This window comes from Bison bison, unplaced genomic scaffold (genome assembly GCF_000754665.1).
Source record: "Bison bison bison isolate TAMUID 2011002044 unplaced genomic scaffold, Bison_UMD1.0 scf7180017864535, whole genome shotgun sequence".
NCBI classification, from domain to species: Eukaryota; Metazoa; Chordata; class Mammalia; order Artiodactyla; family Bovidae; genus Bison; species Bison bison.
The window spans coordinates 11047835-11073757 of record NW_011495084.1 but is presented as its reverse complement, the minus strand read 5'-3'; the positions used below and the strand labels follow the sequence as shown (position 1 = coordinate 11073757).

The following is a 25923-nucleotide window of genomic DNA, read 5'->3' as shown; positions in this document are numbered from 1 at the left end:
ACCTCAATCTGTCAGAGTCAAAAAGAGAAAAAAAAAAATTCAGGCAACTACATACCCACAAAATCTATATTTTAACTGATAAAAGCTACTTTTTTCTTATTGACTGATTCAAGAATCTTTTGTTTTCCACTTAACAAGGAGACTTAAACCTTACATGTAAATACAGTTACATGGCTGTGAGTACAAATTGTCATTGCTCTTAGAATTTGAGGATGCTTCCTAGAAGCTGTTGGAGGCATGTCAGCATGATTTGCTTTCATTTACTAGATTATGTTATGTAGTGGGAAACTTACTGAAGCCACAGAAAGCTAGTACTTTGTTTAGCTTATTTGAATAGGCCATTTATATTAAATTCTTCCAGTATTAAATCGGTGCTTTATACTATGTATCCAAGTAAAGTTGGGAGTTATAGTTCTGATTTTAAAGCAGTTTACAATCATTTTGATATAATGAGGTCATTGGTTTTATGTGTAGCTTAACTACCTCTTTTTTTTGTCACTGTAGAAAATGATGAAAGATAATAATTTAGTAAGGCATCTGGATGCTTGTGAAACCATGGGAAATGCTACAGCTATTTGTTCAGATAAGACAGGAACATTGACAATGAACCGAATGACAGTTGTTCAAGCTTACATAAATGAAAAACATTATAAAAAGATTCCTGACCCAGAAGCTATTCCACCAAATATTTTGTCCTATCTTGTAACAGGAATTTCTGTGAATTGTGCTTATACATCAAAAATATTGGTAAGGTTTCTTTAATGATTTATGTATGAAAACTAATTTTTCGATTTGTGATGATTTGACTATATGTAGTTCTTAAGCCCTATCACTATTATTCATAATTTGAAGAAATGAGTTGTGTTAAGTTTTTAAATAAGATCTGTTGATCAACGTATATATTATGTTTACTTGTATTTTTCTTCTATATTTTGAATTTTCTGTGTTTAGAAACTTTTGAGCCACATAACCAGAATAAGTCCTCAATCTAAAATTTCTACTTCATTCATTTTGTGAAAGACTAGGCTATCTTACTGTAGAAAGTCAACTTTCAATTTCCTGGAGCAAATTTTGAAACCAGATTTTAACTTACTATGTGTCAAACATGCTTGCTATAGGCTCTTTTTGGTTTCTCAGTAGATCGTACCTATAAGGTGATTCTTAAACCTTTGGCACTAACTGAATAAAGTAACTCTAGACTTGTGGTACCTTAGAATAAAATATTTTTAACTTTGCACATTTAAAAAGTTTTATTTATAACATAAAGAATGAGATTGTTATGTGTTCTAGTGACTTATGGATGAAGACTGTAAATTAATATTGCTTGAATTGGATTATTGGACTGGAAAGTGACGAGATCTTGGTTTTACATCTAGCTCTGTCTTTTACTAGCTGAAAGCCTAAGCTTTACTTTCTTCAGTTGTTAAGTGAAGATGGTTTTATCTGCCTTTCATGTTGTGATGATTACAGAAGGAGGTATTTGTGGAGACACTCTGAAGGAAATAAAGGTTTTATATGTATTTAAGGCAACTATATTTTAATGACTGTACTTTTATTTTAAGCCATAATAAGTGGTAAAGTAGATTTAATTTTGAACTATTTAATATAAACTTTTATGAAAACAAGAGAAAAGGAAGGGAATTAAAATTTATTAAGTCCTATATGTGTCAGGCTGCATGAGTCACAAGCCGGAATCAAGATTTCTGGGAGAACTATTAACAGCCTCAAATATGCAGATGATAGCACTGTAATGGCAGAAAGTGAAGAGGGACTAAAGAACCTCTTGATGAAGGTGAAAGAGGAGAGTGAAAAAGCTGGTTTAAAACTCAATGTGCAAAACTAAGATACAGTATATGGTCCCATCACTTCGTGGCAAATACAAAGGGAAAAAGTAGAAGCACTAACAGATTTTATTTTCTTGAACTCCAAAATCGCTGCAGATGGTGACTGCAGCCCTGAAATTAAAACACACTGGCTACTTGGAAGGAAAGTTGTGACAATCCTAGACAATGTATTAAAAAGTAGAGACATCACTTTGCTGATAAATGTCCATATGGTCAGAGCTGTGGTTTTTCCTGTAGTCATGTATGGATGTGAAAGTTGGACTATAAATAAAGCTGAGCGCCAAAGAGTTGATGATTTTGAACTGTGGTGTTAGAGAGGACTCTTAAGAGTCCCTTGGACTGCAAGCAGATCAAACGAGTCAATCCATCCTAAAGGAAATCAACTCTGAATATTCATAGAAAGGACTGATGCTAAAGCTGAATCTCCAGTATTTTGGCCACCTGATGTGAAGCGCCAACACTGGAAAAGACCCTGATGCTGGGAAAGATTGAAGGCAAAAGGAGAAGAGGATGAGATGGTTAGATAGCATCACCAACTCAATAGACATGCATTTGAGCAAAGTCTGGGAGAGAGTGTAAAAGACAGGGAGCCTGCGGTGCTATAGTCCATGGGATTGCAGAGAGTCAAACATGACTTAATGACTGAACAACAGCAGCATGTGTTAGGAACCAACTTTAAACTTTACATGTCTTACCTCATTTAATTCTTGGATGCTCCTGTTGTCCTGATGTTGAAGCCAAAAACCATGGCAGTTGAGTTAACTTGCCAGAAATTCACATAGCTAATAATTGGCAGGGCTGAGAGTGGAATCCACGTCATTTTTGCCCCAGACCTTCTTTCAGCCTTTCTTTTTCTATGTTCCTCTTTGAAATGCTGATACTAATAGAGGTTTCCTATATGATTTTGTTTAGAATGTCTCATTCTGTTTTGCATTCTAAATTAAACTGTATGGTACTAGCTTCTAAACCTTTTTCTCTTATAGCCACCAGAGAAAGAGGGTGGATTACCTCGTCATGTTGGTAATAAAACTGAATGTGCCTTGCTGGGATTTCTTTTGGATTTAAAGCGGGATTATCAGGATGTTAGAAATGAAATACCGGAAGAAGCACTGTACAAAGTCTACACCTTCAATTCTGTCAGAAAGTCCATGAGCACTGTCCTGAAAAATTCAGATGGAAGTTACCGAATATTCAGCAAGGGTGCATCTGAGATAATTCTGAAAAAGTAAGAGTAAAATGCTTAGATGAATAAATTGCTCACTGTGGTTGCTTTATGAAATACCTACTCTGTTGTTATTGTTGATACTTCCTTTTTGTGAACATCAGGCATTTTCTAGGACCTTAAGAGTTTATTAGTGTAATTAAATGGTATTGATCTTTTGTCCAGGATATTCTGCCATTCTCATACTCCAGCTTCTTTTATTTCTTAGTATTTTTCTACAGGGAAAATAAGCCCATTATATTCAGTCTGTATGGTTTAACAAAATGAACATTGATATTTGTTCTTAGGGATGTTGAGTCCATTGCTGTATAGGATCACAAAAAATAAAAGCCTCCTGGGAAGAAAACTTCATGGTCATGTCTTCTATACTGCATTGTAGATAGTGATGAATGAATTATATATTAGTTTTTAGAATAATAAAGCATTAAAACTTGATCTTGAGGCTCTTCCTTTTATATCAGAGTGAGGTTTTATCATACTTAATGCTACTGCATTTTTGTATTTAAATACCTGCTGTCATTTTGGATGGTAATCTTTTTTTTTTGTACTGTCCATATACAGACCAGTGACCCCAGTTTCGACATCACATGTTTAAATATAATTTTCCTAATGCTTATCTGTTACTACAAGCATTGAAATTATTTTGACCTTTTTTTTAATTCCAGTAGAAAACTTTTTTTAAAAATTGAGGCCAGTTCTGGAAAATTAGAACTCACTTGAAACTGCAATATTTAAAGTATTTCCATTTTAGTTTGCTTATAAATGGATTATAATCCAATGTTATAACGTGTTCGGCAGATTATAATCTCACGGATTAAGAGAAAAACACATAAATGTTAATGCAAAATATGACAGATGCACACAAAATGTTTAAGATGAGAGATCATACTATGAAGGGTGTAGCATTTAAGACAGGTTTTGGTATGAAGTAAGAACGTGAAGGTGAAGGAGGCCACATTGGAGGGAAGGAGGTGAGAATGTGCAGACCATATTGGGGGAATAGCTAATAGTCACACAGTTCAGCTGAGTGGTGGTGGGCTTTTGTGACACATAGGACTTCTTTCTTCCCTTTACATGTGCTTGGTTATCTGACTTCCCTCAGGTGTGAGATATCTTGTTTCTGGGGCTTGTTGGAAAGCAGGTAGATGGATGGAGGAGATTTTTGAATCAAAACCAGTCAGGTAGTGGCTCTGTTGCAACTCAGTAGCTTTGAGATCTTCCTTTAGCTTCCATTTTTACTTCACTGAAAAAAGAGGATAATGACTCCTAATTCTAAGACAGTGAGATAAAACAATGCATGCAAAACATCTCACATGGAGTATACTAAGTAGACAGTATTCTTCTCACAGTGAAATTTACATTTTGTTGTGGAGGCTCTTAAATTCTAGGCTCAGCAGTTAAAACAGTTAAGTAGGCCAGATAATGCGGCTGAAGAATTTTTTTCATCAGGTAGCAGAGGGAGCAAAACTGTGGAATTGATAATTCTTGCATCAGGGAATAAGGTGGGTTGGGAGGAGGGGAAAGGATGGGCTGGAGACTGATATCAATTCAAAGGCTATTACAGTAGCTTTAGCTCCAAGTAAGAGCAAGAAGAAGCAGGGGCAATAGGAAGGAGAGGAAATATTCAGAGGACAAGTACATAGGACTTAGGAGCTAATACTATATAGATGACAAGGGGAAAGGAAGTATTCAAGTGAGTTTAGACTTCACATTGAAATTATTGGTAGTAATGTTGATATAAATTCAATGGTCAGTGAGGAGACGGCCTGTAGTCTCGCCTGCAGTCAGTTTAAAGTACTGGTACAACATCTGAGTGGACTCTTAGGATGGAAAACCAGTCAGAACAGAAGATGGGGATTTGGGAATCACTTTCCTAGAAGCAGGAAGCAGTGGCATCTCCAAGCAGGAAGAACAGGAGAGGCAATGTGAAAAACTCGATGTAGGGAAGTATATACCGTGTAACTTTTATTTACTACATGTTAAAAGGTTGTAGTTCATTTCACTGAAACTAAAACTATTTCGGCATTATCTTTCATTCTAATAGAAGGCTTATTTTAACAGTAAGTTACTTTTCTCTTTCATGGTTAAAACAATGTAGGTGATAAAACAACATCTCAGGTAAGGGGTTGATTGAACGTGGCTTTTTACTTTAAAAGAAGGACATATTTGGCAGTTTTGTGTTACTTAAGACTAATATCTAAATCTGTACCAAAATGTACAGGTACGTAGTTTATTCTTCTCTGCCACTAGGGGTTTTTGGTGAAATTTTTAAAGCCCTGCATTTCCTAAAGAGAAGTTTTAAGAATATGTCGAGTAACTGATTCAATGAAGAATGATCAAATGAGAACCATAAAAAGAGAACTGTTTTGTAAAGGGGAGAGTGAAAAGTAAATATGGTTGAAGCCTGTAAAAACGCAACATACATAGTTCTCTGAATTCCAGATAATCAGATTACATGATTTCTAGCCCATCCAAGTCACTTAAATGGCATTAACTATTATCTTTGTTAATTATTGATGTTTGGATTCAACATTTCCTTATAGGTGTTTCAAAATCTTGAGTGCTAATGGTGAGGCAAAAGTATTCAGACCAAGGGACCGTGATGATATTGTAAAAACTGTGATTGAACCGATGGCATCAGAAGGCTTGAGAACCATATGTCTTGCATTCAGAGATTTCCCAGCAGGAGAACCAGAACCAGAGTGGGATAATGAAAATGATATTGTCACCGGCCTTACATGCATTGCTGTTGTGGGGATTGAAGATCCTGTGAGACCTGAGGTGGTGAAACGTTCTGTGTTCTGCATGTGCAGAAGGCACTAACTGTAACCGGTTTTCTAGTAAAATTCTTAGCCTTTGTGATTTTCTTTCCAGTGTGAATCCAAGATGAGTGAAATAATAGTACTTGGGATGCATGTGCTGCCTGTTTATGGTTTTTAATTCAGTAACTCCTCTTTGGGACCCTCCATGTTTATTTAGCACCATACCCAGTGCCTTGAACTGAGTAGGTTTTCCCCAATGATACTTACATTAAATTATACAGTAAATACCATTAAGTTATCTGTGTTCGAGCTCTGTGGTCCAGCACTGCTAGTAGGACTTTCTGCGACCGTGGAATTGCTCTGTGTTGTTCCGTATCACAGCCACCAGCCACGTGTGACTCCTGAGCTTTTGAACTGTGGCTAGTTCAACTGAAAAACTGAATGAAAAAAAATTTTTTCAATTTAAGCATCTTGCTACCAGCTGGACAGTCCGTGGCTCTAGACTTTGCTTTTCTTCCTTAGTTTCTTTTTTTTAAAGTTTATTGAGCAATAGCTTTTTTTGTTATTGAGACTATACGAGGATACTGGAGACATAAAGGTTTTTGAGATCTGGTTTCTAGCCTCAAAGAAGTCACTGTCCTGGGTGGGAGTGGACAAATACATAGTTACAACCAGCATATTAGTACATAGGTACATGTGGAAAGCATGTTACATGAGTACAGAACATGAGCCCCCAACCTTTTAAAGTAACAACATGTTTAATGCCTTCTTACCGGGTGCCAGCTATTGTGCTTAGTGCTTAATGTGTATTATTTTACTTAATATTCACCTCTGAGCTCTAAGTATTGTTACTTACAGAAAGATGAAGAAAAAAAATTGAGATTTATAGAAGTTAGCTATAAACCATAGAGCTAGTATGTTCAAACCCAGCTCTCCTTAAGACATGTGTGCTTAAAAAAACCACTGTGCTATATTAACCCTGAGAGGTGTCAAGTCACTGACTTCCCAGAGATTACCTGATGTGAGTCTTACAGGATGAAGAGGTATTAGCTAGACCGAGAGAGAGAGAGAGAGGAAAGCACATTTGAGCAAAGAAGCAACATGAATAAAAAGCACAAAGGCAAAAATAGCTTTTGTTCAGTGACTATCATCAACTAAGTGCTTCGACACCCAATATGTAGTACCAGGCACTCATCTAGGAACTGGAAATACTGTAGGAAACACAATAATTATGAAACTTATGCTCTAGAGAGGTAACACAACAGATAAAATGATAGGTACTCAGTGTGCCAAGGGAAAACACATTCTGTAAGGAATAAGACTTGGTCCCTGCCATCATAGGCCTTCTAATCTAGTTGGCACGGGGTATGAGGGGGCATCAACTATGACTAGTACAAGTGAAATAAGGGCCATAAAGGATGTGCACAGAGTGATACAGATAAGAGACCCCATGTTAAAGACTTCTGAGGATTTAACATTTAAGTTGAGCTCTGATGGCTAGAAGTGAGCCAACCATGTTAAGTAGCTGCAAGAACAGTATTCCAGGAAAAGGGGACAAAAAATACAGGAGGCTTAAGGCAAGAAAAAAGATAGCACTAAGTCATGTCCGACTCTTGCGATACCATGAACTGGAGCCTGCCAGGTTCCTATGTCCATGGGATTCTCCAGGTAAGAAGACTGGAGTGGGTTGCCATTTCCTTCTCCAGAGGAACTTCCTGACCCAGATATTGAACCCAGGTCTCCCACATTGCAGGCAGATGCTTTGCCGACTGAGCTATGCAGGAAGTATTTAGTTTTTTGATGATAGAAAGGAGGGCAGTGTGGCTGTAAGCCTGAACAAGAAAGGGCAGACGAGATTATCTTTGGCCTTACCAGGCAGTAAGGGCTCTGAATTTTATTCTGAAATGCTGTGGGAAGTCATTGAAGAAATTCAGGCTGGGAAGTGACATGATTCATGTTAAAAATTGTACATGGAGTACTCTGTAAGAAACAGAGAAGTCGACACAGAGAACCTAATGAGATGGTTGCAGTGATCTCAAACAAGAGATGATAATGGCGTAGTACTTCAGTTATACCAGGGAAGTTGGAAGGAAAAGTTTGATTTCAAAGGAAATGGAGGTAGAACCACTAGATATTCGTATGTTGGATTTGGATATATCTACGTGACATTGTGGAGGTGTCTGAAAGAGCCAGTTATATGTCAAGTAGGCATTTGGAACTAGAAGCCTGAAGGTGACGTAGGCAAGAGAATGTCTTGAGGAAGATGTGTAGCTAGAGACTTAGGACAGAGCTCTCTCTTAGTAACTCTTCTAGAGGAGTAGGAATCACTCTTCAGCTTGCATAACTGAGTGGCTGGTAGATGGTATTACCAATGTAATAAGAGACAAAGCTGCCTATTTAGAGATCAAGGTAAATTCAGTTTGGAGTTGTAGAGTTTCAGGTGCTTGTGAGACATCCAGATAAATCATGTTTGCCAACCTTTGGTCAAAGGAAAACCATTCAAAGTTTTATACATTGATTTATGGCTTAAATCTTATCTAAATAGAATGTTAAATCAGGATTCCTTCAACTTCTGTCCTTTGGAAGATGTATTGCTCATTTTGTGTTCTTCGCACTGAGGTTGATAGGTTTATTTTTTGTTAACATGGAAGTGGCAATTCATTTCTTCAGTATCTCAAAACGAGATGAGTGCTTTCAATGAAGTGAGACAGTGTAATAGGAGGTAGCTTTCCAGAGTGCGTCTCCTGGACCGTACAGTCCTCGTGTAGAGAATCTTGATTAATTAGATCCTGGACTAAATCCAGCTTTATTGCGTATGCATAGATGCTTTAAAAAGATACTTGGCTTCTCTTCAGTTTCTCTGTAAAATTGGAGGTAACTTCTGAGTTTTAAATGGATGTATTTGGTGATCAGTGGCCTATTAATAATTTAGTTTGCTCTCTTAAATACCATTTGCCACATAGCTTTAACCAAGACCAATTGTCACTTCCTTAGCCTGCTTTCCTCATTTCTGTTACCTGCATGGCCCTCTGGGTATTTGCATTTGTAACCTCTGTTCTGAAAGGATCGTCATGGGTTTTCTGGTTAGAGAAGAACAGAAAAGGATTTTCTAGGCAAAGGGAACTACAGAAGCAGAGACCCCAAAATTATAGATAAAGTGTATAATAGAAAAAAATTTAGATCTTGGAAGCTATTTTTTTTCTAATTCTTTTCTGAAACACAATCATGATCCTTAAGACTTTTAATGATAATTCCTAAATATTCATTATTTTTAAAATTTCCTAAATTGTAACACAAATGTGTATTCAAATCAGAATCACCCAGTGTACACATTAAATCTATTGCCATGCCCCTCAAAGTCTTAATCTAGATCTCTATAGGTTTCCTCTCTTTTCCATTCTTACAGATTATCTGTCAAAGAACAAATAGTTTTATTTTCTTCTAATCAGCAAATACACTGTCGTATTTTTGCAGATTATTTGTAGAAAGACGTGTGTCCTGGGGAGTTTTCTACATTCCAGATTTTGCTGAGTGCTTTCCTTCTATTTCCTGTAAACTGGTAGTTAGATCTAGAGTAGGGTTTCCAGATAAAATATAGTACACCCAACTAAATTTTCAATTTTATCTAAACAATTTTTTTTTTTTAATGTAGGAGTGTCCAGTAGTACAGTATTTGGTCATCTTGTATTTTTTTTTAATTGAAATGTATCCAATTTACAATACTGTGTTAGTTTCAGGTATACAGCCAAGTGATTCAGTTATACATTTTTTTATTTTTTTCCATTATAGGTTGTTACAAGATATTGAATATAGTTCCCTGTGCTATACAGTAAATCCTTGTTTATCTACTAGGAAACTATTCTGAAGCTCAAGTGTGACACTCTATTATACTGAGAACTTTGTGGTTTATAGTATAACAGTTGAGTAATCGTCATGTATTTTTAAGAAAGTGTATTAGAAAAAGAACTCTATTGTCAGGTATATCAGACATTTTAAAGGGGAAACAAACATAAACACAGGGATGCCAATTGAAAAAAAAATGCTATTGCAATAGCTCGGGCAACAAGCATGGTGACGGGAAGTGCAGGGAAGTTTTGAGGTCCAATCTGCAGGATTCTTTGGCCCTTAAGGATGTAGAGGGTAAGGGAGATGGAGGAGGTCAGATCATCGTTAGGTTTCTATTAGATAGAAAGCATACTTTTCCTTTTGGACACCTACATTCTGATGTCTGCTTTTCTGGTATGACTAAGAATCCAACTGTCACAATAAGCTGGGAAAAAACATGTAGCTCTGAAAGTAATTAGCACATAGATGGTGGTTAGAGGTTCTAGAATAGGAGAGGTGATGACCCTTAAAAAATAAGGAGTTGGGTGGAAAGTGAGTCTCTCTTTACCCCAAGAACACCAACAGTATATGCTGGTGTCTGGGCAGTAGAACCCGAAAAGTAGAGAGCCAACCAGGAAAGAATTGCTTATTGGTTGCCAGGGGGAAAGGCGCTGGGAAAGGCCTTTGACAAATGAATAATGCAGGCAAGTTAAGTAAATGATAACTGAAAGTGAAACCTAAACTAGGACTGTGGAAAAGGAAAGAAGAGGTTATTGGGCATACTGCAAGAAATACTTAATATCTTGAGACGAAATGAAGGTTGTCATTTGTGGGACTGTGAGGCAATCTATATTTGTTCAGTGGGATTTTTTTTTTCCCATCCTGGAAATACTCTAATTTTCTTTCATGATATGAATTTTTTCCACATTAACCAGGTGCCAGATGCAATAAAGAAATGTCAGAGAGCTGGAATTACTGTGCGGATGGTCACTGGTGATAATATTAATACTGCTCGGGCTATTGCCACCAAATGTGGTATTTTACATCCTGGGGAAGATTTTCTTTGCCTAGAAGGTAAAGATTTCAACAGGAGGATACGAAATGAAAAAGGAGAGGTAAGGGTGTTTTACTTTTTAAGCTGCTATATTTTTAGTATATTAGGAAATTCATTCAACAAATACACTTTGAGTATTCACTGCGTGTTAGGCATCACACCTGGAAAGGCTCAGCCCTCACCCCAAGAAGCAAAACATTATAGGAAATAGAGGGAACAAGTGATAAAGAAATTTGCCTTGAAGGGAGTGAGCCGTTCTTTTTTTCAGTCCGGGCCCAAGAATACAGTCTGTGTAAGCCAGTAAGGGGAGATGATTTTGGACAGGTTGCTATGGAACATATTTTAGGAGGCCCCAAACTCTGCACTACTTATGCTAAGGAGTTTTCATGTTCATAGGCAGTGGGGAGATGGTTAAAATTTGATTTTGTAATGATATGTATAACATTGTTCTCAAACTTGAGTCTGCATCAGAGTGACCTAGAGAGCTTTGTGTAATACATGGATTACTAGGCCCCACCTCACAGTATCTTTATCAGCTAAGCCTTGAATCTTGCTCAGCAATTTCCGTTTCTAACAAGTTCCCAGGAGTTGCTGATACTGCTGGTCTGGTAACCACCCTTTGAGAACCACTGATACAAATGCTAGATAGCTAATTTGGAATTAGAAAACTAGGCTTGGGCATGTTTTAACTTTGACGAAAATTTATAGATTGAGCAAGAGCGGATAGACAAGATTTGGCCAAAGCTTCGAGTGCTTGCAAGATCATCTCCTACTGACAAACATACACTGGTTAAAGGTGAGTAGGTTTTGCAATTTTCCCACAATTTCTTGATACAGAAATGCGTTGTTTCCTGAAATAGTAACAGATACTAAATATTAGATTGAATCATGGATATCATCTTTGCCAATAAAACCTGAATACATTTCCTGTTGATACCTTAGGTGGATTGTGTTTATTCTCAGTGAGTAAAATAGGATATAATTGCTAATACAACAGTTTCTGGAGTTGTTCCTTGCCCAACATCTCAGCAGTTTCCATTTCTCTATGCTTAATTATTTATTTTGAACTTTGAATCTATAAAACTGGCCAGCCAAGGTATACCCTACAGAATCACTATTAAACAAATTGTTTTTACAGCACAAATACTTTTATTCCAGGTATAATTGACAGCACTGTTTCCGAACAACGCCAGGTGGTAGCTGTCACTGGTGATGGTACAAATGATGGCCCGGCATTAAAGAAAGCTGATGTTGGATTTGCAATGGTAGGCACTCACCTAATTCAAATACTCAGATGTAATTTACTGGCTGGGTTTTCTGTTTGTTTGGTTTCTTTGTTACTAAATTGCTGTTGATTTTAAACACTGTCCCTCTACTCTTGAGGGGCAATATGTAAGCCGAAATTGGTTTATAACTCTAATTAGTTATATAATACCTTTCTTTGATGCTAGAAGAAGACTTCTTTTGAACAGTTATAATAAGATCATACATTTACGTTGTACTCTGTAAAGCACATAAGTGTCTATATCTCATCTGAACCTTATAGTGGTCCTGTTAAATAGGGGACAGGCTTAGGACAGTTAAGCATATTTAAATTAAGAATAAAATTAGAAATCTTACACTCAACTGAAAATGGCTTGAGTAACTTTTAAGCATAATCATTTAATATATAATAGATCTAATCTTGTTTGATTGAAAACAATCTGCTTCACCCTACCCAAGTTCTCAATTTATATTTGATTATTTAAAAAGTGCAAGGAAATTTCAGCCTTTCATTATTGTCTTTATACTGTAGCCATAGTACTGATGAAGTGTTTACTATAAAGTAGATACCATGAAATACACATGCTACGTAAATGTTTAATGATTAAAATTAGACTGTTGACTCTTGGAATCCAATCCTAATGTTTCAGTGTTGGAATGAATCTTTGTACTTACCATGACATAGAAAATTTAAGTATTGTATTTAATTTGAATTTGATTTATTTAACTTTTGGAATATACAAGTCCGTAGTCACAGTTCTCAAATACAAAAATACAAAACTGAATTTTTCCCCCTAAATTTGCAGCACACACATTTATTGCAAAAATATATATTCTGGATGATGTGAGGATGTTATTTATCACACTTAATATGAACATTCATAGTCATTGTAGAACTAGAAATATTAATGTGTGTTATGGGATGCTAACCCTGTCTGGGAGAATTTGTGATAGAAGGTATGTGCTTCTAGAGTATAATCAGGCTTCGAATTCTGAAATACAGTCAGGCCCCAGGTGTTTCAGATAAGAGAATATTTATGTGTACCAGTGTTTGTTTGCATAATTTATCCCCCTGATGTTTCGCTGCTAAAATAAGGGTTTAGCAAAACCATCACCATGGTGGCTGCCTTTCAGCAGAAGTTAGGGAGATGGAAGAAGGAAATGATACGGGTAAAGTACCCTCAACCAGTAGCTGTGAACCCAGAGTTTCCCACCCTGCCTTGTCCCAAACTCATTATGGTAAGCAGTACGTTGGTGTGAACCTCTGAAGAGTGGAGAAAAGTAGCTAAGAGGATAAGGAATATTTCAGGGCCGTTGCTTTGCCTGTAAGCAAAACAGGTTCACTTTGGAAACACAGAATCATTGCTCTTGAGCATTTAGCAGGATCCTTACTTCTGCTCTCATCTGGACAGCTGACCAGGAATGTATTTATGTACAATGCATTTTAAAATTTAAAAACAAAGAAACTTTCTTCCTAAAACTTAAGTGTTTAAGGCAGATGCTAAGGGCTTTAAATAAAGGCAGGTAAATATAGTATTTCAAACAAAAGCACAATACAGCCGCTAGTCTTATTTGATTTTTAAGCTGTGAAAGTTTTAAGCCCATTTTACCACCTGTTTTTTTAAAGGTAGCATGTCAAAAAAAAAAGTCTAAATTTATTTTAGATTTTTTTTTTGTACAGAGAAAGAGTAAGTACTTAGTGGCTTGGACTTGAAAACATTCTTGCTCAAGCTTGAATTTACTTTGTGTATTTGTTCACTTTTTCAATTTCATATTTTAAAACTGACAAAATTATTTATCTTGGGATTTTATTAGAGACCCACGGAAAATTGCTATCGATTAGATCTTTCTAAACCTGTCTCTTATATTTCAGACAAATAGTATTTTAAAACACTCTATTCTCTTTCTCTCCTTTTTTCTCTTTCCCTTTTTCTCTCTCTCTTTCTCTGTGTCTGTGTCTATGTATGTTTAGCAAATTCAACATTAAAATTTACAACAATAAAATAAAGGGGCTCTAACGTGAGTACATTATTAGCTTGCAAAGAGACCTGGCATTTTCCCCTAGTTAGCCACTCCTTTTAGAATTCCTTTAGATGGCAAGTCTCCATGCTGTGTTTAAAATATGATTATATCATTTGTAAAATTATATTGCATTGTTCTTATCGAGGGGCTTCCCAGGTGGCACTAGTGGTAAAGAACCCACCAGCCAATGCAGGAGACAACGGGTTCGATCCCTAGGTTGAGACCATCCCCTGGAGGAGGGCATGGCAACCCACTCCAGTATTCTTGCCTGGAAAATCCCTTGGACAGAGGAGCCTGATGGGCTACAGTCCTTGGGGTCACAAAGAGTCAGACACAACTAAAGCAACTTAGCATCCATGCATTCTTACCAAATTCAGTTAACCACACATCTGCAGATATTTCTGTCGTCAAAGCCTGAATGCCATTGTCAGGCGAGTGTATGGTCCTCGGTTCTGTCTCGTCACAACAAAGATTTGGGGTGACAGACATTAAAGCCCCCCTCAGCGTGTCGCAGCTCTCAGACCTTAGACAGACCATGTTATAGCTCTTAGGTATTGAACAGACTGTGTTATAGCTCTTAGACAAATCAGTGTTACAGCTCTCTTTTATTTAGATAATAGCAGGAAAATCCATCTTCGAGGCATGAGGGCATGTCAAGCCAAAGATGCGAAGAGAAGAGCACCCCAGCGCGTGGGAAAGAGAGAGAGCGAGCCCTTTGGCTCCTCTTTTTATATGTTTTTCCCTCCCCCGGGCCAGCCCTATGCAAATTGGGCCAGCCAGGAGTGCTGTTTGTTCTACCTGAAGTCCTCACCCCAGTCCTCAGACTTCCTTTGACCTTCCTTTTTTCTATTTTTGGGGGCTTTTCCCTTTCTTGTCTTTTAGCCACCGCCATTTTGGACTTCTGTTTTCTATTCTAACTACTTAACAGTCTCCCCTCAAGAGATGGGAGGCCCAATTCTTTGGGAATAGGGGCATCAAGGTCTTTCTGGCTACTTCCTGCTGAACTGGGATGGCGAGGAGTATTGGGCCTGCCCCTCTTGCTAGTCTTAGGCCTCAGAGTCCTTATAGCGGGGTCCATCTAAGGGTGAGGGATATTTTCCATGGTCGGCCGTAGTTTTATATCTTTGTTGAACTGGCACTGCATGTTGTAGCTTGTTGACCTGGTGGCAGAGGCTTAGCGTCTGTGGTCTTAAAATTGGAGACTACTGCATACCCGGCTCTTCTTTTTCCATCTAACACAAAGCTGCTTCCATCAGTGTACCAGATTTCCTCAGGATTGGTCAGAGGATCTTCTGACAATCCCTCTCAGGATTTTGTCCAGTGGTCCAAGGTTTCTAGACAAGAGTGAAAGGGGAGAGAGCCCTCGGGGCAAGCAGGAGGGTGGCTGGGTTAAGAACCTCACAGGGGGATAAAGTGAGGCCTGGATTTTCCATCAGCATTACCTGATATCTGAGGATTCTTTGATCAGACATCCATAAATGGCCTCTCCCATTTAGGAGTTGTTTTACTTGGTGGCTGATAAAAATAGTTAGTTTGCCCCCAAAGGAGAATTTTAAAGCATCTTCTATCATGATTGCAATAGCTGCAAGATTTCAAAGGCAGGGGGGCCAGCCTCCGGCGGTTGGATCAAGCCTTTTGGATAAGTAAGCTGCAGGCTGGGGCTCAGATCCCAACCTTTGAGTTAACACTCCCAAGGCTGCTCCCTCTCTTTCACGGACATAAAGTTGGAATGCTTTTTCTGAGTCTGGCAACCTCAAGGCAGGTGCCTGAGTTAAGGCCTGCCTTCTTTTGAGGAGTTCCCCACATCAGTGGGATTGAATCATCTCGTCCCTTTAAGCTTTCATATAAGGGCTGGGCAATTAGACCATAGTTGGGTATCCAGATTCTACAATACTCAGTTAGCTCCAGGAAAGCTCGCAATTGTTTTCGAGTCATGGGGGAGGGCAACTGGAGGATTCCTTGTACCCGATCAGAGGACAGCCTCCTAGACCCGTGTGTAATCTGAACTCCCAGGTAAGTGACTTTTGTCTCAACCATCTCTGCCTTAGCACGGGAGACTTTATATCCCCTTTCTGCCAAAAAGTTTAGAACCTGAATTGCATGTTGTTGGGCACTTTCTCATCTGGAGAGCAGATTAGTAGGTCATCTACGTATTGTAATATTTTCCCATTAGGTCCCAGGTCCAGATCTAGGAGATCCCGGCTAAGGGCCTGTCCAAACAGGTGGGGGCTATCTCTAAACCCCTGAGGTAATACTGCCCAAGTCATCTGTTGGTGTTTTTCTCCTGGGGCCTCCCACTCAAAGGCAAAAAGATATCGGGATTCTTTAGCCAGTGGTATGCAAAAAAATGCATCTTTGAGATCCAAGACTATAAACCACTTGGCCCTGGGTAGGATTTCCCCCAAGATTACATAGGGATTGGATACTGTGGGATGGAGGCGGGGACTACAGCTTCATTTATGATCCGGAGATCTTGAACCATTCACCAGGTCCCGTCCTTTTTCTTTACTGAGAAGATTGGGGTGTTACATGGTGAACTGGTGGGGACCAATAGCCCACAAGCAAGGAATTTACTTATTAAAGTAAATTAATAGTAGTCCCTCCCGAGCCTCTCTTCTGAGGGGATACTGTTTCTGGTTAGGAAACCGAGTGGGATCTCGGAGGACAATGATGACCGCTTCAGCTTGGTGGGCTCGTCCAGGAATCCCCTGATCCCACCCCTGGGGGTTAATTTTGTCTTCCCCTAGTTTTTGGTCCTTCTCTATTGAAGAAGGTGTAATGGGTTCTTCAGTAGTAACCAGGAGCTGTAGTGCTGTAAGTGCTGAAAAGCTTCCCATCACAAGGGTGGTCCCCAGGTTAGTGAGTATGAAAGTGAAAGTGAAGTCGCTCAGTCGTGTGACTCTTTGCGATCCCATGGACTGTAGCCTACCAGGCTCCTCTGTCCATGGGATTTTCCAGGCAATAGTACTGGAGTGGATTGCCATTTCCTTCAGCAGGAGATCTTCCCAAACCAGGGATTGAACCCGGGTCTCCCGCATTGTAGACAGACACTTTACCATCTGAGCCACCAGGGCAGTATGTCTTCCCATTAAAGGAGTAAGAACTCAGGGACCACCAGAAACTGGTGGGAAAATATTTGTCCATCCCAGCAACAAAGAAGTGCTGGGGTGAATCTTTTAGTACTTGCTTTTCCTGTAACACCCAGAATGGTACAGGTTTGGGAGAAGAAGGCTCCGGAGTAGGAGATCAAGACAGAGTAGGTAGCCCCTGTGTTAACCAAGAAATTCTCGGACCTGCCTGCCACATCCAGTTGCACTCTTGGCTCCATCCCCGTGATGGTTATCTATGGTAGGCGGGCTGGCTGGAGCGGGCCACTTTAGTCCTTTTGAACCATCGTGAGGGTAGGCTTGGCGCTTGACCTTGAGGCTCTTGGCTCCCAAGGGCAAAGTGCTGCCCAGTGTACCAATTGAAGACATTTGTACCAATCTGTTTTAGGAGGCTTCTCATGGTTCGGACACTCTTTGGCCCAATGCCCCGCCTGTCTACAGATTAGGCATTTGCCTCGTGCCTTGTCCTTCAAGGACTCAGGTGTGCCGTAGGGCTTCTCTGGAGGGCAGCCAGCATCTGGGCATGCCTTGTGTCTTTGCTTCTCTCCCTCTCCTGGGCCTTGGCCTCCTTTTCCTGTTCTCTGTTATAAAAGGTATTGGTGGCTGTCTGGACCATCTCATCTAAAGAGGCAACAGGGTCCTGCTGCTGTAGCTGTTGTAACATAATTCTGATATCTGATGCACACTGGGACAGGAATTTGTCCTTTAAAATCACCTGTCCCTCATAAGAGTCTTAAGTCCAGATTGGTAAACTTTTGGAGGGCCTCTTCTAGTCTCTCCAGAAAGGGAATGGGGTTCTCGTTGGGCTCCTGAGTTATTGCTGAGACCCGGGCATAGCTGATTACTTTTGTTGGGCTGCTTTCAGTCCTGTCTTCACACAGATTAGAAAATGATCCCTTTCCCAGATGTGCTCAGTGTCATTGTAACTCCAGTTAGGATCAGAGTGGGGGACTACAGTTTCTCCTACTGGGTATTTATCGCTTGACTTCAGAAGCCCCGTTGCATACCTTCCTTTAAGACCCTAGGATGCTCAGGGTCAGATAAAGTTTGACTAAATATGACCATGATGTCCTTCCAGGTCAAGTCAAAGGCCAAGGTAATGTGTTGGAATGTATCTATATATTTGCCTGGGTCATCTGTATAGCTTCCCAGGTCTTGTTTGATTTGTCTTAGTTCTAAGAGGGAGAAGGGCTTATGGACCCGAGTTGGTCCGAATTCTCCTCCATTTTCAACTAAGGGACATACTTGAGCTGGCTTTTGTGGAGGGGGTGCTCCCGGATATGGGGGCACGTTTGGATACAAGGAAGGAGCACCAGACAACTCAGGAGCTGTGGGAGCTGAGCCTTCATGGGCGGGTGGCAGGGGGCGGTGCGGGTTGGTTCCTTTTCTTGGTTGCCTGTGCCTAACACCATTTGCCTAGTGGGCTCACTTTTAGGGCATACAACAATTCTATACTTAAGACAGAGTTCCTTCATATCTCTCTTTTTTTTTTTTTTTTTTGACCTTCATATTTCTTAATCGGGAGAAGATTTGGACATAGGGGATCTCTGTCCATTTTCCTTGTCTTTTGCAGAATAATTCTAGCTGCAGGATGGTATTGTAATTTAAACTCCCATCCTCAGGCCAGTGTTCCTCATCCCCCAGTGGATACTGTGGCCATGCAGTGGCACGAAAGAATTTTAAGCGACTCCTACTCAGAGTTAGAGGATTGAACAGCTTCTCTTTATCAAGGATGCATCTCAAGGGCATCTGCCGGGAAGTGGATCGGTTATTTCCCATCTGAAAGACAGTCATGACAGGGAGGAAAAGGAAAAGAAAAAACTAATAGTCCTCCTTCAATTTCCATAGGTGGACTTCCTTAGGGGTGAGTCTTTCTGAAGCTTATCCTACCCAGTACTGTTGGCACCCGAGAGCCAAATGTTCCCAGGTCAGGGTGCAGATCCCCAGGCAGGCTGAGGCATGACAGCCTCCTAGAGATCGAATCCCTGGGCAGGTCGAGGCATGATGGCCTCCTGAGAATTAGGTCCCTAGGCAGGTCAAGGCGTGACGACCTCCTGGGATCCCTGGGACTGGCAGATCCCCGAGCAGGTTTCGAGGACCAGATCCCTAGGCAGGTCAAGGCAGGTTGACCTCCTGGGACCCCCGGACTGGAGTTGGGCATCCCCAAAATCTCCAGCGTGACCAGTGCTGAGTAGGATTAAGGGGTTGGATATTATATAGTATTTCCCTCCCAAGGCCAGCTATTTTCTGCTTGTCCCTCCAGAAGATTGTAGAGGCAACATTGTGGGCCCGGATGGGTCTGAGGAAAGGAGCGTGAAACAGGAGGGAAGGGGGCAGAGCACAACCTTTGAAAGAATGACATAGCACAAAGGCATAACGTAAACCAATTAAAATCAGTTGGGTCCAACATGACAAGTTAAATTCAGTTCAGTTCAGTAGCTCATTCGTGTCCGACTCTTTGCGACCCCATGAATCACAGCACACCAGGTCTCCCTGTCCATAACCAATTCCCAGAGTTCACTCAAACTCAGGTCCATCGAGTCGGTGATGCCATCCAGCCATCTCATCCTGTCGTCCCCTTCTCCTGTCCCCAATCCCTCCCAGCATCAGAGTCTTTTCCAATGAGTCAACTCTTCGCATGAGGTGGCCAAAGTACTGGAGATTCAGCTTCAGCATCATTCCCTCCAAAGAAATCCCAGGGCTGATCTCCTTCAAAATGGACTGGTTGGATCTCCTTGCAGTCCAAGGGACTCTCAAGAGTCTACTCGAACACCACAGTTCAAAAGCATCAATTCTTCGGCACTCAGCCTTCTTCACAGTCCAACTCTCACATCCGTACATGACCACTGGAAAAACCATAGCCTTGACTAGACGGACCTTTGTTGGCAAAGTAATGTCTCTGCTTTTGAATATGCTATCTAGGTTGGTCATAACTTTCGTTCCAAGGAGTAAGCATCTTTTAATTTCATGGCTGCAGTCACCATCTGCAGTGATTTTGGAGCCCAGAAAAATAAAGTCTGACACTGTTTCCACTGTTTCCCCATCTATTTCCCATGAAGTTAAATTCAAGTAAACCTTAATCCCCAATCTGTAAGCCAAAAGACACACCCAGAGGTGGCAGGACAGCTCTAAGGCACTGTCAAAAGAGGGAGGGGTGGGTGGTTCCCCAACGATTGGGATGATCCTCCCACTCATTAGCATATGAGTTCACCCCGACTGCAAAACCTAGCCGGGCCACATTCCATGGCCCCAGCCCTTGTCCTCGGCAATGGCCCACACCCTGAAGAATGGCTTCTCTCTGAATCCTAACAGATCCACCTCTTACTTCTCGCTTTGTCTCTCAATGAATTTTTGCAATGAGACAGAGCCTGAGCTTCATGGGTTTTGGCCGGGCTTGAGTCCCAGGAGAGAGAGAGCTGAAGGACAGGAGGAAAAAGCAGTGGGAAAAACGTGCCAAGGAATCCCCTTCATAGCCTGCTGGAAAATCTGCTAAATTCCTGACCTGTGCTCACAGTTTTCATTGGCCTGATCCTTGGCACAGAGAAGAGTAAGGACAGAAGAACCCCCACCAGCTTGGGTAACAGCTACTGGGGCTCAGCAGATAGCGCCTTTGGGACATGCTGAGGAGTAGCCTCTCCAGAGTCCCTCAATTGCACCCAGTGCCTCCCGCCTGTTTGCGGGGGTTCAAGAAGATGAGAAACGAGAGATTGTCAAGAAATTAAGATTTTGTTAGGCATGTCCCTCCAGCCATAGGAGCGAGGACCTCCTGCCTTAACCGGAGGTCTTATGGAATCTGAGACGGAGACGCGTGAGCTTTCTGCTGGGTTCGTTTTTCACTGTCCTGGTTTCCAGCACGATGGGCCTCTTGTCAGTTCCCTTGCTCTGGGTTTTCTTCACGTTCCGCTTCTACCACGGGAGCTTTCACTGAGTTGGGCTCCTGCTGTGCTTGGCTTCCTCCTTGCAGGGCCCACTCCGTGGTTGTTTCAGCCAGGTTAAATCCGAGTCATGGCACCATAGATGTCAGGCGAGTGTCCGCTCCTCGATTCTGTCTTGTCACAACAAAGATTTGGAGTGACGGACATTAAAGCCCCCCTCGGCGTGTCACAGCTCTTGGGTCTTAGACAGACCGTGTTATAGCTCTCAGGTCTCAAACAGACCGTGTTATAGCTGTTAGACAAGTCAGTGTTACAGCTCTATTTTATTTACATAATAGCAGGAAAATCCGTCTTCAAGGTGTGAGGGCATGTCGAGCCAAAGACTTGAAGAGAAGAGCGCCCCAGTGTGCAGGGGTGGGGGGGGGAAAGCGAGAGCGAGCCCTTTGGCTCCTCTTTTTATATGTTTTTTCTCCCCTGGGCCTGCCCTATGCAAATTGGGCTTAGCCAGGAGTGCTGATTATTCTACCTGAAGTCCTCACTCCTGTCCTCGGACCTTCCTTTGACCTTCTTCTCTTCTATTTTCGAGGGCTTTTCCCTTCCTTTTAGCCACCGCCATTTTGGACTCCTGTTTTCTAGTCTAACTATCTAATGCCATGATGTATTAATATTTCTGAAACCAGGTATGCATCTGTGGTAATAAAATCTTCCCTAAGGTAGTTAAAATATCTTAATTTAAAATACTTTCAAACTTTGGGTTAATAAACATTTGTTTCTTCTCCAAACGTTAAGAAGCTGTTTCCAGTATTCTGGTCCAGAGGTGAGTAGTTGCTGCCTCCTAAAGGTTCAGCACATAAGGGAGTAAATCAATGAAGCACAGTGGCAACAATGAAGGAGTACACACAGCCCAGGGAGTGCCTCCAGGAAGAAGTCCTAGACTCTGCCTCTAGAGGCTAAGAGAGGTTTTCTGAAAGAGGTGACATTCGAACTGAGGGAGGGAGAAAAGTACTGCCAAGAGACTCCCAAGAATTACAAGTAGCCTGACTTCCCTAGAAGAGGGTGTGGTGTTGATGGGTACTAGATGTGAGGATCAGAAGGGCCTTGACTATGATGCTGAGCAATTTGTTCTTTTATCCTGTAGATCAGCAGTTCCCAAGCAGACTTCTGATGTCTGATGACTCTTTGCAGCCCTATGGACTGTAGCCTGCCAGGCTCCTCTGTCCATGGGATTCTCCAGGCAACAATACTGAAGTGGGTTGCCAGTAGTATTCTTGATATTGGCAACCCTCTCCAGGGAATCTTCCCAACCTAGGGACTGAACCCAGGTCTCCTACATTGTCAGGCAGGTTCTTTACCACTGAGCCACCTGGAAAACCCCAGCATACAGCTTTAAGAAGCTCATAAAAAAGCTGTTTTAAACTCTTTTTGATAGAAAGTTTCCCAAGCTTGTTTCACAATGGAACTAGTTTTTATTTGGACACCAATTAACATCTTAAAGTTGCTTTTTAAATTTCAAAAGATTTTGAACTGGGGAGTGTGAGATTTGCATTTGCTAAAGATGGAGAATGATTAGAGGCAGGGAAATGTGTTGGGTTTAGATGTGTTAAATATGTTGCACATTAAAAGTAAAATATTCAGATTAGGAGCTAGAAACCAAAATTTTAAATTAAGATTGCTCCTTCATGAACTATTTCAAGAAAAGCTTGATTTGGACTTTGTTTTTGTGTTTATCAAAACAATATTACATAGCTTTTAAAAAGTCAGACAGTTGTATAAGACTTGATAAACTATATCCCCTACCACATATCATTTCTTACAGCTCATTTTTTGACTAAAGAAAAGCAACTATTTTCGCTGTTTCTTTTCCTTAATTGTTTGCCTCCATGTATCTAAATAGCACAATAACAAGGATTTTTTAAATTTGTTTAATAAAAAGCATCTGTTGATGACTTTTCATTTAGGGAGGTAAGGATTTAGCACTTTGATAGGCACACACAGAGACATTTATAAGCTTTCATGCACACTTTCTATCCTGTCTTCGTCCATCAGAGTTAGAGATCAGTCAGTATACCATCCTTATTGTGATTGGTTATAGTGATTGGAAATGCTATTCCAAGCTGAGCCATGTGGTCGCTGATAATTACTATTACTTCCTTGCGTGACTTTTTGTATTCACTGTACATTTTCTTTTTCAATTCACCTTTTAATCTTTATTTATTTGTTTATTTTCTTATTTTTTTTTTTAATGTTCTTAACACTAATTCATCAGCATCTTCTCCTTTCATTATTTCAGAGGTGTCAGGCAGTTTTACCATTCTGCCTTCTAACAAGTATCTCTCCCAGATCTTTTGACATGCTTTAATCTGAACTGTTGGCTCAGCCTGCTGCACAGCTGTCTCTTCTTTCTCCATACCTAAGAATTTCCTTTACCCCTGTATTATGTTGCACTTGAATTTCTTAGATTTGATGTAATTTTGTTTTTAAAACAATTTTTATTGAAGTGTAGTTGATTTATGAAGTTGTGTGATGGCATCATCTTTTTTGGTTTACTCTCTCATATAGTAAAGCCATCTCCAATAGATTCCTGAGAAAAAGGATTCATGAAAGTTAAACTTTTTCGTAACTTTTATGAGTGAAATCTCTCTTTGTTCAAAGACTCCTCCTTGATGCTTCATCCTGCTTGGTATAAAAATCTAGATCGAAAAGCACTTCACTCAGAATTTTGGATTTGTACCTTCATTGTTATTATGTATCATTTTGAATTTTGAACCTCCTTTTGTTTTTCTTTCCATTTTGGTGGTATGTAAGTCTTTCCTTTGTTCTCATTCCTTTGAAATGGCATGATGTTTTGTCTCAGGGCAACTTTTTTCTATGAAAACTCATTGTCTTCAATTTTGTGAAATTTTCTTATACTCATCTTATTTCTTCTCCACTGCTTATTCTTTGTGGATTTGTCCCCCTGATTTTTTAACCTCGTGGGCTTGCCTTATTTTGTCTTTTTTTTTTTCCTATCTGCCATACTTTTATCATCTTGCAGGAGTGCAGGAGTATTTCCTCAGCTTCTGTTGTATTTTCATATCTGTAATCATATATTTAATTTCCAAAAGTTGTTTTTGGATCTCTGAGTTCTTGTTTCATTGCTGTGCCTTTTGTCATTCTAAGGATTTGATTTTTTTTTTTTAATGTCTCCGTTGACTGGTGAGTTCTTTACCACTAACACCACCTGGGAAACCCGGATTTGTTTTTGTTTTTAATCAGCTTTTGTCTCTCTGTAGAGTCTATATCTCTATCTCCCTTTAATTTAGTCTGTGTCTTTCAGGTTAGTGCTTTCATCACATGTCAAAGTGATGATTGGTTGTTGCTGCATATTTTTACCAGTAGGAAGCTGGAAAGCCTAAGGCCTCTACATACGCCTTATCAACCAGAAGCTTCCCAGTAAAGTGATCTGGCTTGGCCATTTCACTTTCTTAGGGTGCCGTGAATTTTCAGTATCTTTCGGTCTCATCTCCTAGGATGATCAGATTTTCAGGAAGGAGTTTTCATATCTGCTGCCTACAGGGCACTCTCGGTTTCTGGGAAACAAGCAGGAGAAGAAGAGTACTGTACTCAGCAGTGCATGGTACCCTTGAGTCTGGAGTTTGCCATTGGACCCTCTTTGGTCAGTTAGCAGGCAGTCTCCTGCCAGGCCAGGGAGTAGCAAAGTGCCCAGTTGTGTGACTTAGGGAGGGCCTCTGGGGCCCCAGTTGCCTTTTCTTTTAATTTTGTTATTAAAATGTAACACATACAGAAAAGTTTCTCTGTCATAAGTATGCACTGAATGGATTACCCCAAGTCAACAGACCTGTTCTGTGCAAGGCAAGAAATATGTTCTGTATTCACATATTCCTCACCCACACTCTCTTCTAATTACTGCTATGTCTCTCCACAGAGATAACCAGTATTCTGAAGATTCCCTTTGTCTGTTTTTATACTTTGTACATTAGGATTATATGTTACATGTTATTTTTGAGTCCATCTTCCTTTATGCATTATTATTGTGAAATTCATCTGCATGGTTGCATAGAGCTGTGGTTCACTCATTTTTATTAATCCACAACTTATTCATCCATCCCGTTCCCCTGTTGAGAGACCCTGTTATTTTAGTGCGGACCTTCTAAGTACTTCCTCAGTGTCTTCAGTAAACGTAAGAATTTCTCCTGTTTTTATTCATGCCTTCACCTCTTCATCCGGTGCTGCAAGTCCTGAGCCTTACTTAGAAGAGTCCTGGGGTGCAAAAAGGCTGCTACTCTGCTCTCCCTACTGTTGGTTTAGGGTTCAGCTTTCTGGGTCTGTGAGTTTCTTAACTATTTAGTTATCTGCTTTCCAACCTCTTACGATGTATCTCTTTTCCCACTAACTTTTAGCCTTTGTGAGTTTTTATTTTTTAATTTAAAAAAATCTTTTATGTGACTTTTGGAAGGAACTTGGGGTAGTACCTGTGTCCATTTCTCTCTCTCCTTTTTTTAACCCAAGTTGAACTTTATTATAAATGTCTCATTTATTATTTTCAATTTCTACTGAGATGAATGTCTTTCTGGGAGATAGTATCTTAGACTTAACTATATTACCCCCTTTTACAGTAAATGTAAGTCAATAATTATTAAGTATAATAGTAAATTTTTATTTGTAAAATACATATTATCCTTTCAAATATTTAAAAGTTGTGTTTTAAACATTCAGTCTAATTCACAGAAATTTTCTTTAATAGGGTATCGCTGGAACTGATGTAGCTAAAGAAGCATCTGATATTATTCTCACGGATGACAATTTTACAAGCATTGTTAAAGCAGTTATGTGGGGACGAAATGTCTATGACAGCATCTCAAAATTCCTTCAGTTCCAGCTTACCGTTAATGTAGTAGCTGTGATTGTTGCTTTCACGGGTGCCTGTATTACTCAGGTAGGTTGACAAT

At 40.1% G+C, this 25923-nt stretch overlaps 1 protein-coding gene across 5 annotated transcripts in view; it reads left to right on the top strand.

The window, feature by feature from the left end:
- Positions 1–25923, top strand: part of ATP2B1 (ATPase, Ca++ transporting, plasma membrane 1) — a 134118-nt gene that overhangs the window by 91952 nt on the left and 16243 nt on the right. For all 5 annotated transcript variants that reach the window (XM_010832064.1, XM_010832062.1, XM_010832063.1 and 2 more), the window contains 7 exons: positions 505–747; positions 2828–3069; positions 5610–5847; positions 10589–10768; positions 11416–11503; positions 11866–11972; positions 25719–25910. In XM_010832064.1, coding sequence (XP_010830366.1) covers positions 505–747; positions 2828–3069; positions 5610–5847; positions 10589–10768; positions 11416–11503; positions 11866–11972; positions 25719–25910 — 1290 coding nt within the window. The remainder of the gene's footprint in view (positions 1–504; positions 748–2827; positions 3070–5609; positions 5848–10588; positions 10769–11415; positions 11504–11865; positions 11973–25718; positions 25911–25923) is intronic.